Below are 11,429 nucleotides of genomic sequence, written 5' to 3'. Positions count from 1 at the left end.
CTAGTGACATACAGCTACTATTCACAGTCAGAAATCATACTGAAAAATTTGTCTCACACTGTCCATAGTAAGTTAACATACAGTGCAGTTGGTTTCCTTACTGCATGCATTTTGAAGCTAGTACCAGGAACAGGTTCCCACTGAAACAGAATTTCTTAAAAGCAGTTAAGGGTGGATAACATAAGCCAGGGAGTGACACAGATTTCAGTGATGTCATTTGAAACTGTTGAACTAAGGTCTGTCCAGAGAATGAGTCTGTTTTGCTTACTGCACAATTGTCTCTGGCCTTGTTGCATACTCACAGTTTGGTTTTGTTTGTTTCTGTTTGTTTGGGTTTTTGTTGGGTGTTTGTTTGTTTGTTTGTTTTTTACTGAAAGTTGCAATGATATTGTAACTGGGACAGGAAACAAACATGTTGCAAAAAGATCCCCTGACTCCACTGAAATTTTGGCACAATACGAAACTAAGAAGCTGCCTGTGCTGTTTTCAAAAACAAATGAGATTTTCAATACTCTCAAGTTAATAACTAAAACTATAATATCTTTCAATGCTGATGTAATTGGAAGACATAAACACCTGATTTAATGGACTCTGGAATCCATGTACTGGAATCCAGTAAGTGAGTTGTCTCGAAACCAAGCAAGAAACGGACTGGGTAACTGACACACATGCATACAGCTCTCCACTCCATGGGGGGTCTCAAGATCACAAACTACAGCCCCGCTTTAACAGGAGGTTGGGAGCTGCTTTTTAACAGCTATAGGACTACCAGGTACCTAGAAAGGAATTTTCTGGTGCCAAAGCTGGTTTCTTGAAATTCTAACTCCTAGCATGAACTTCTAGTAAATTCTTGTCCTGTTCATGCTTTGAAGTAAAAAACATTGCGCTCACCACTGAACACAATGGCATCAGAAGTGAGCACGGCATCATTTTTTTACACAGTAGGTTCATAAAGAAGGACAGACGATGCAAACAAAAATTCAGAAGTAATCCTAATCCAGCAGACAGTAGTAATTACCCACGCCAATTTTCAAACCAGCATGCAAGGCCAAAAACTTTTCCTCTTGGAAAAAGAGGCTGTGCAATCTGTGCAGGTTTCTGATTGTTGAGATAGCACAGCTGCGTACTGCCCCACTGCAGAATGCCCCACCTGGCTCTGAGCTGAGAGGCTGACGAGGAAGAGTATCTCTTCTCAATCACTGGCATTACTAATTCATAGTGCATTTAGGAAAGGGAGAACTCCACAGAAAATCAAGCCCTGACCAAACCCAACCCTGTTTTATTTGAAGATCACTATCTGACATGGCACGGCTGCAGGCATATGGGAAACAGCAAGCACTTCAGAATATCCACTCCCATGCTGAAAAAGCAAGGTGGATATGTGTCGGTTTAAATGAAGTTCTGTCTGAATCCCCAAACTGCTACTAAGGCATCACTGATTCCACAAGAAAAGCTACTTACGAGGCCAGGGAATATCTCCTATTAATTCCTATTAATTAGGGAGCTAATTCCCCATCCACAAGAGGGTAACTTGCAATACAGTAAAATAATGAAACTGTCTGTGTTCTGAGTCATTCAAAACTCAAATACATTTGCTTACTTCATTTCTAAAAGACAGCAAAGGTTGATACCTTGTTACTCTTCAGAGGTTATTTCTGAAACTATACATTCTAAAACTTAAAACTGAAATACTTCTCTCTAAGCCAGTCACATATAGTCAAATTTATTACACATTTCTTAGGGCTTGATCAAAAAAGAATGTTCTCCCTATGGCTGCTAGCCCATATGAAAGAGCAAAAAAAGCCTTTGGGGCTCTACAGCTGCAAGGGAGATTTGCATACTGAGAGATAGGTGAGGCTGGTTGCAAGATTTTTGGCAACACCTTCTTTAATTAGGAAAAAAAAAAAATTAATACATAGTGATTTCACTGATGTCTTATTTGGAATTGGTTCCCAAAACAAAATTTCTGGTAAAACTAGAAGGGGAAAACCAATTCCAGAGCAGGGGGGCGTGTTTTTTTGGGATTCACATTATCTATGCCTCATTCAGATCAAGGATCTTATCACTAGATGAATTCCCTGACAACATATCATGGGTTACTGTGGAAGGAAGAAGCGAAACAGTGGGGAGGAATGAAAAGCAGACAGTTTCTCAATCTCTCTGTCTAAAACCGTGTCACCCCATACAAATAATGTAATATTCATGAGCACACAGGCTCAAACCTGAGTCATCTGCATCCGTCATTCAGCCCTGATTGACATTATAGGGTCTACAAGATTTATATGAATATATTCCTTCAACCACCTAAAGTGGAGTAAATTCTATTAGGGGGGAAAAAAAGAAAAAAAAAAAGCAACAAAAAAATAGTAGGCCCCACCTGTAGGAAACATAGCTCTAGTGACCTCTGAACTAAGCTGCTTGGATAAAAGCAAAAGTCTTCTTTCTTTCTTTTTTTTTTTTTGGCAACTTCTGAAAAGTTATCTTTTGTATTCCCCAGTGCTGGACAAGAACAGCTCTGAAATCTTGAAGGGGCTTGTGTAAGGAGAATATTCTACTCCCAGCTCCACCCAGAAGACAAAAGATGAAGGACATGAAGCAGTCTCAGGTTTCCAGTTCTCTTTGCTCCTCAAATTGTATCCAACTGTCTGTCCTGTCTTATTGTCATCTCAAGATAACATTGTACTCTATCAGCAATGCAGCAATTTCTTACTCTTTGTTTTAGCAGCTTAAAAAGGCTGTGATCAAAGATGATTGGCAACAACTGGCCACAGCAATGTCTATGCCCGTATAGCAGCAAACTCACACCAATGGCAGGTAGCAAGTCACCTTATTAATCTCAAACAGTTGCAGGCAATAAGTAAGGGAGAGGAAAATAAAAACAGAACAAAACCCAAAAAATCCTGTACTAGAACAACTGGCTACTAAGGATTGTATCACTGGAGACCAAATTGTTATGGCTGGTTTCAATATCAATATTTTACTAGTCGTCTACATGTTTTTCTCTTTTTGTTCACCCTCTTAGTTTTCTTATGCCTAACAGATGAACTTATCACTGCCTCTGACTTTTGTACGTACTGTCCCACACCTTTGCAGATATTCTGAGACACACATGCTGAGAAAGGTCTTAAGCTCTATACAAGACCTATGGGACTTGCAGGGAGCAAATAATACAGCATTATACTGAAACTGCCACACTAGCTTTCCTTCAACAGCCTGCCTTCAGCCGTAGACCTGACCAGATGCCCAGCAAAGTAGTAAGAAACAGAGCAGGCCTAAAATATTTGGGGTTGGGGTTTTTTTGACTGACAGTGTCCAAGGCTCCAAGTATCTCCAGTTTAAAACTCACTAACTCAAGTGCGCTGCTGTTTTGTCATCCTCAATGGAGCCATGCATATGTCCATGCTCTCGTTGAAACCATATAAACTTTTAGTAATTTACTCTCAGATACCAGGAACTTAATGGGTGATGCTGACAACAGCAGTGTTCAAACCCTTCTCTTTCTGTTCAGTTCAGTTGACTTCAGCTCATCTATCTGTCTGGAACCTACTCAACAATCCCTGCAGAGAAGTGGCCTTTGCAACCCATCTCTCAGAAAAGCAAGTTTCATTCTTCAGAAATATACCAGATGAAAGTTTCTGAAAAATAAAACTTAGAGGAGAATAACCCTGGAACTTGCTACAAAAGCTGCATACCACTTTCACCACGAGCTACACCATCTTAGTACTGTATTATGCTATCAAAGTATTCGGTGTATTTTTAGGAACGTATTGTAAAGAATTCCAGCAAATGCTGTTAATGTTCTTTTGTTTGGCAAGTGACATTACCCTCCCTCTATGGTTAAGACAGCAAATTACCAGACACCCTAAAGAATGCAACAGTCTAGCCAAACCTAGAAAAAACCCACTTTTAACACCAGCAACCTCGCCAACTACCACTCAGTTTCCAACCTCCTCTTCTTTGGCAATATCTTTGTGAAGGTAGTGGCATCCAAAAGCTAACAGCACCTATTCCTTGCCAAAGCCCTGGCTCCTTGACATACAGGCATCAGACCAAAATGTGATAGAAGAACAAACCCTCCTGGCACTGCCAGTCCGCACGCTCCTGGCCTGGGACCGAAAACAAACCTCAGAGTGGATATCCTCTGGAGCTCTGACAGAAGTGACTGCCTGGTTCTAATAATAACTCATGTGAAGTTTAATAAGAAAGAACAGGACAGCAGTCCTTTTCCCAGACAAGCTGAACAGAATACAACTCTCTCTCATTCTCCTGCTCCGCCCCAGGAGTCCAGGATTCTGCAGCCCCACAAACCTCAACGTCTGCTCCCTGCCACTTTAACCCTAGACAGTATTACACAGGGAAGCTGAACGATGCTAGAAGTTCCTGTATCCTCAAGTAGACAGATGACATTCAATTATGCTTCTGTCTCTGCTTAAATGAAAGGTTTCAAGGGAAGCAAGGCTTCCATTTTCTGTCCCCACTTGGCAGCAGATGAAGGAATAACACTGACAGCAGTGGCTTCAGAGCATGAGAAAGTGTTATGCTCAAATTTCAAGCAGAAATTTCGATGATGAAACAGGCAAGATTTCTCTGCCCTTTATCTCATTCTACCTTCTGGGACACTGGAAATTGCCAGACTGTGGGGCATCTGGTCTCACCCCACAAAGCTGACAAAAGAAAGCTTATATAGCTCATTTGGTGCCCTTCCCAGAGCCTTGTGTGAGCAGCAAGGTCACTCCTTGCTGGAACAGCCTGGGGTTGAGACTGAGGGTTGGTGGGACTGGAGGTTATAAAGGATGAGAGGTAAGGCATCTGGCTGTTCTTGCACTTACAAACACAGATATTCTAAAACAAAAATAAATGCTCTACAGCTAAATCCTCCAAGTTTTAAAAAACTCTGATCATCTAGGAGGAAGTTTTTTGTAGTAAATTAGCTAGTTGGGGTTTTAAACCACTATACTACATAATTTGTCACGTCTTTAACAGATAAATAAAAGCCTACTCATAACATCCCACACATTTTAGAGAGAAAAAGCATCAAAGTCTGCAGCCAAAAGTGTTTTTCAGTCTACATCATCCCTTAAAAAAAAAATCACATTAAAAAAATCACTTTAAATAGAATTTACCATGTTATTTGACTTGGTTTGCCCTCATATCTCCAATACATACCTACAATCTTCTAGTGAATGTTCCTTATTTTTATATTACAGGAACATGCCTTTTTGCATACTGATATATGATGGTTCTCCCATTTTTCAGTATTCACATGCAACTCACGTGACATATTCAACAACATGTAGAGAATAGTTTGACCATAAAACTCTACAATCACAACCAGGCTGTTTTCCCTAATGTTTGGACAGATCCAGAAAATACTCAAGTATACCTAACAGCCCAGAATTACACAATTATTTCTTGGTTTAAGTGTGGCTAATTTTGTGTTTAGAAAAAGAGCAAACTGAGTTAGTTGCAGCATATTTCTGATAGGGAGTTATTCTGAGAGATGAAAGGAGAAGATACGTCTTGATGGTGGTGGCAGAAGTCACTCCTTGCTCATGAAGACATGATAGAATGTCTGCCACACTGGTTTGTCTTGCTCCAATAGAATTCATTAAACAACAGAGATTTACAATATTTACTAGCACAGCTCAATTGATTAAAAGGATAACCTCATGAAAATAAAAAGAACCTTTGGTCTAAACAGTGTGGAATGTAAAAGTCTGGGTTTGATTTTCCCTTGAATTTTTATTTTTAGAGAATCCTTGAGGACTGTTCTCACTGACATGTCTCAAAAATATTAAAAATGTCATTGGCATGACCAATTAACGTGTTCAAAAACTGCTCTGAGCTGATATGAAAAATATAAAAAATTAACATATTTTTATTTTATAATGCGTGTATAAAATAAAAGTAAAGAAGCTGTTAGCTCACATCACATACTTTAGGGGTAGGTCGATTTTGTTTTGTCTGAAATAGAATAATCATTGTAACATTTGAAGGTATTTATAAAAGCAAAGTTATTTAGGATTTTGTCTCCTTACTCCTCTGCCCATCCCCACTTACAAAATCCTAAAAATCATGAAATGAAAGAAAAACTCCTTAGGTTCAATTAATGTTGATGAAAATACAATTGAGACATTGACAGTTTAAAAGAACTAAAATAATCACAGCTTGGCCTGATCATATATACTTAGCAGTGCAAAATAGATTGCTGACCAATTATGATCTCTTTAAGTATTAACAGTAATATCATTGTTCTCAAACAATGTTAGATACACGTGTTCTGGAACTTATATTTACCTGGTGGATTCTTGGCAGGATCATTGTGGCTTGGACTTCCTGATTGTCCAGAATCTATAAAGAAATGAAAGAAATGTTTTACTAATTTGTTTTGAAAGTATCTCACAATCTTTTCATACCCTCTTTCAGTATTAAACTAATACTTAACTTTGTTCTTTAAAGGTCATTTCCCTGACTTTCTACATGAAGGCATTGTTGAGCAAACACACTATATGTAACACATTTTATACAGAAGTAGAAACATTGTGAAAGATGCAATGATCCTAGTAAGAGGAACTCATAGATCACTGAATAGGGACAAGAGAGTCATTCAGGTATATACTCAAGCTGTAAACATACCTACAAGGTTACCTTTTCATTCCCTTTCCCTCCATCACCCAAATATAATATTGCGTAATCAGCAAAGGAGAGGTAGTTTCTTCTCATGCAATGACCAGAAAGATGTGCTGGATCAGGCAACTAATGGCATTTGCAGTGATGAGTCCTGTTTCTTTACCCTTTCCTTAAAGCACAAAGGCCTACGCTTTTTCCACAGACTCGGGACTGTACTGAAGATATGACTGTCCATTTTAATACAATATAGGCTTTGTGTTCCTGATCTCTGAGAATTGCTGTTGTGCAATGACGGTTATGTAATATAAAAACCAACAAAACCCAAACCCTTTAGACTTCAAAGAGTGGGGTTTTTTTCATGATACATGCACCTAATGAATCAAAAGGAGAATGCAGTTTGATGTTAACACGCTGAATAATAATATCCTTATTCATAAAAAGCAGTTGCTTTTAAAATTATCTACTTTTTGCTGTATTACCACAGCAATAATCTAACTGAACCCTGTTCCACTGCAAGAAATTGTAATTAACAAAGTAAGTCATGTATACAAAGAGAATAAGAAATTAAATGAAGCGCAACCATTTGTTCGGTATATAGCTATCTAAAATAGAGTTTTACAGTCTAAAACATATCCAGTTTTTAAATGCAGCAGCGATTGTTAGCAGCGTAGGACCACGATCAGATTGCATCACACCACTGCAGAAATTGCTACTGCCAAATGGACCCCAGAGGAAAGTCAGTGTTCTTGAATGAATTGCTGTTGACAGTGTCAAAATTAAAGAAAAAAAAAATTATTAAAAAAGAAAAAGTAAAGTATTTATCGACAAATACCTGTCCTTCAATCCCATCCCTTCTTAAAGCCAATGTAGCCCTCAACCTAGAATGAAAGATTCCCTCCACCTGCTACAAGAAGTTCATTGAAGTCTGTTACCATCTGTCATGTAGCATAGCAAACATGCAGTTTAAGTTAACACAGGCTCGATTCTACAGAAGGTATTATCTGAGGTGGAAATCCATTTCACAGTTCAAGTTCTATTGAATTCATCTGAACGACAGTTGTCACAGAGGACGAGCATCTGGGGATCTATCAGAATACTGGAACACCAAGGCATATGTGAAACCCAATTTTGATGGTATTAGAAACTCTACTAAATTTTTCAATACTGAATGAATCACTCTTGCATATGATAAGATACACATTGGATAGCAAATGTCACATGAATTTTCCTCTACCTGGGAAGGAATAATGAAGGGCAAACCTCTAGGTCAGATGCTGCACAACCCATGGTTTGGGCACTTGGGTTACTCTTGGAAGTCCCACTCTACAGCTCAATATGTAGCCATTCAGTATGTCTGTCTCTTTACATTGTAAGATATAACACAGCCCTTTAAAAAATCACATCAAGTTAATTTGAAAACTCAATCAGCTACAAGAAATATGATTCTTCTCTGCATATGGACCTTTATGTGGACGGAAGTCCTTGTATCTATGCTGCAATGGGAAGGTTCACCCTGCAAGGGGTGAACTTCAATATTCTTCTAATAGGCATTCTCTGCTCCTACAAACCATACATACTATTATTTAAGATTATCAGAGAGGATTGATTTTAAACAGATATGGTCTGAGTGTAAAAATACTGCAGATGTGTGTAGCGAAGAAGCTGGGAACACAAGTACAGGACCAGAAACCTTGACTTGGTATAAACACTACTTAGCAAACATAAAAATCACCAGTGTTATCAATACTCTTCTCTGGGCAAATCCCAAACACAGCCTTGCACTAATCAGAAAAATAACCCCATACTAGCTACTGTGATAAAAATTAACTCTGTCCCAACTAAAATCAGCACACTAAGTGAAGTGTCAGCTTGACAGCAGATGCACCCAATAAAGCTTAGGTGTCACACCTTGAGGAACACAGAGATCTGAAACTGGATTAAGCCTTTGAAGTTTTCTGCTGCTAAAATTCACTAAAAAGATGCACAAAGTAAAGAACATTTTTTAGTTCTTGCACAGCAATTTGCTTTTACTCCTACTTAGTGAATGTAGCCACTTTCTGAATCCAGGGTTTAAAGACTGATGGTTGTTTAAACAACTCTCATATTATAGTAAGAGAAACATAGCAAAGAATTTTCCAGTTATAGGGATAAGCAGGTGAGTATAGTTATTATAATTTGCCAGTCAGACTTAGCTTTCTTTTATGTTAACTACTTATCAATCATGATCTTTACAGATTGATTCTCAGTGTTTTGAGAAGTAGATCCTAATAACATATTCACCTACAGGGTCTCAATGATCTTGAAAGAGCAAAGAATTATTGTAAGCTGAAAATGAGAAGCAACTTACCTAAGCCCTCACTTAAAGCAGTTGAGAAAGCAAAGAATTATATTCAGTATGAGCCTATCAACATATGTAACTTGACACTTAAAGCACACAGAAGCATCTCATTCTCAGGATGAAAGACAGACCTGAGATGGCCTGTGACAATCCAAGTCTCTTACCAGTGTCAGTAATTATAAAACACTCTCCTGATTTGATTGGATGCAAATAGCCTTGCGAAGTACAAGAGAACCATGATCATCATAGGAATAAATTATATGAATAACTTAATTTACAAACAGAACATTGAATGAAAAGAGACATTGAAGCAATGCTTTTCTAAAAGAGGGACTAAGAGGCATTTTTGGAAAGCCACAGAAACTAAGGAAGCAAATGATGCATTAAGACACTTTAAATCTTTCTTTGTCCTCATTTGCACAAGATCATTAATTAACAACATGAGCCCTGGGTTTAAAAATTGCAGGCTTTTCTTCCAGTGTGATGGAGAAAGACATAAACCAGACTCATTGTCTGGCTAGCTGTCTTTGTATTCGATTTTCCCACCAAATAATACCCTACACATTTAAAAAAAAAATAATTCTACATTAGAAAAAAAAAAAATCCTAAGCTAGAAGTTAAAGCAAAGCTATACAACTAGTAGCAAATAAAAAACCTATTATGTAAATGTGATGAAACTGAAATTTTCAACATTGTCATTTAAGTAATTCCCAACCGTAAGTTTCCTTAGTTTATTCTTTTTCTTTTGTTCATTTGTTGGGGTTTTCGGTTTTTTTAGGTTTTTTGGGAGGTTTGCAGGGTTTGTTGGGTTGTTTGTTTGGGGTTTTTTTTCTGGATGGGGGTGGCGTTGGTTGTTATTTGTCTGTTTAAAAAACTTCCTTCACAAACTTTACCACCAATGTACTTTTCTTGAAAAAATTTTTCCACGCAGATCTTATCCTTATCCTTGCTACAGAGCAAAAGGTCACCTACCCATACCAATTCCACAGAATGGCTTTCATATTAACCTCACAGCTATGGTGAGAGTATCTTCTGCTCTGGTTGTCTTTTTGCTGACTCCTCCAACAGTCAGCAGCTGATGTCTTGCTAAGCTGTTGCCCCATGGATGAAGAGTTTATATGAGAATGGTTCAAGTAAGCCTTTACTCATCTAGTAGACAATCAGGTAGCCCTAATGCACTTTATGTATAATTAATCATGATTCATTTGGCTACCACTAGGATATTCAAACTGTATCTCAAATTACTCTTTCTTTAGAAGAGGGTATGAAGGATGAGTCAAGGACCTGGTATGTTTTATACTGAATTGTTTCTCATGTTTTCATTTCTAGGGGTCAATCCCAATGAGTATCTGTGAGTGCAGGCAGCTCTCATAGAGCCAGGGTTAAGTAAAACTGACTGTTGGGGCCTGCTTGTGAGAAAAAAAATTTCCATTTCCCTGCCGTAAACTAGGAGAATGGTGCTGCCATGATACATCCCTCTTGGCTTCATAAGGCAGAGGGGAAAAAAAAAGCTGGTAGCTTGCCATCCAGTGAGGAACAAGATACTCCCTCCTTTTCCACCACCTTGTCTCTGACAAGCAGCAGAAGGAAGGACACACAGCCCAGCAAAACCAAAAAAAAGTCACACTGCTATTCACCATCTTCCTGTGGGATTGTTAGTACTGCTCACCTCAGTAGTCTAATCTTTCATTTTTCAGCTGTTTCAGAGAGGACACTGCCTTTAAGTTATCCTACACTATACTTATGCTCCATATTCTGGAAGAAATTTTCCTTTTAAGGTTCTCTGCATAAGTATTACACATAAGGCCTTGAAAACAAATAGAGGCAGAATCTGTAAAAAGAAAAAATCCTTTCCCCAGCCATGTCTCCAAAATAAGCAGATTCTCCACAGGTGTCATACTAATCAAATAAACTTCCTCAGTGGTTTCAGTGAATACATATCACTTTTCATTTGCCACAGGCTAGGAGACAGCCTTTGCACTCAGCTAATCTCAGCTGACAGACACTAATTTAATCATTCACCACTATGTAAATACACCCTTGTTCTTTGATAGCCCATGATTTGGGTACAGGGTAGGAAAAAGGGCCAGAGGGATGTGGCATGGTGTAAGTATCAGTTTGATGCTGTTCAAGCCTCCACATACCTATACAGCATCTGACTTGACAACCGGCAGAGCCACTACCATGAACAAGAATCACAGCCACCTCCCACACTGCCATCCTTCAGGACGACATTGCTACCTGACATCACAGACTTGAGCCAAATGTTTGTACCCCTGAAAATCACAAGAAATCCCAGTCTGGTGGGAATCCAGGGAGTTCTCCAGTTCAAGTCCCTACCCAGGGCAGACTCAGCTGCTGAGGGCCTCACAAAGCCAGGGCATGAAACCCCTCAAGGATGGAGATGGCCCAGCCTCCCTGACCTCCTCCTCCCCTGCTCCCCTGCTCCCCTGCATTCCCT

At 38.9% G+C, this 11,429-nt stretch overlaps 1 protein-coding gene across 1 annotated transcript in view; it reads right to left on the bottom strand.

Moving 5' to 3' along the window:
* The window catches only part of LOC104509847 (nuclear factor 1 B-type-like), a gene marked incomplete at its 3' end in the record, with an annotated part of 20,193 nt that extends 9,005 nt beyond the window's left edge, over positions 1 to 11,188 (bottom strand). Inside the window, exons 1-2 of the mRNA XM_010151918.1 lie at positions 11,113 to 11,188; positions 6,298 to 6,351 (exon numbers count right to left, since the gene is read on the bottom strand). Of these exons, the coding sequence (XP_010150220.1) occupies positions 6,298 to 6,351; positions 11,113 to 11,188 (130 nt within the window). The remainder of the gene's footprint in view (positions 1 to 6,297; positions 6,352 to 11,112) is intronic.
* Between the last annotated feature and the right edge of the window lie 241 nt (positions 11,189 to 11,429).

This window comes from Eurypyga helias, unplaced genomic scaffold, assembly GCF_000690775.1.
Source record: "Eurypyga helias isolate BGI_N326 unplaced genomic scaffold, ASM69077v1 scaffold24255, whole genome shotgun sequence".
Lineage (NCBI taxonomy): Eukaryota > Metazoa > Chordata > Aves > Eurypygiformes > Eurypygidae > Eurypyga > Eurypyga helias.
This window is presented reverse-complemented; position numbering and strand designations above follow the sequence as displayed.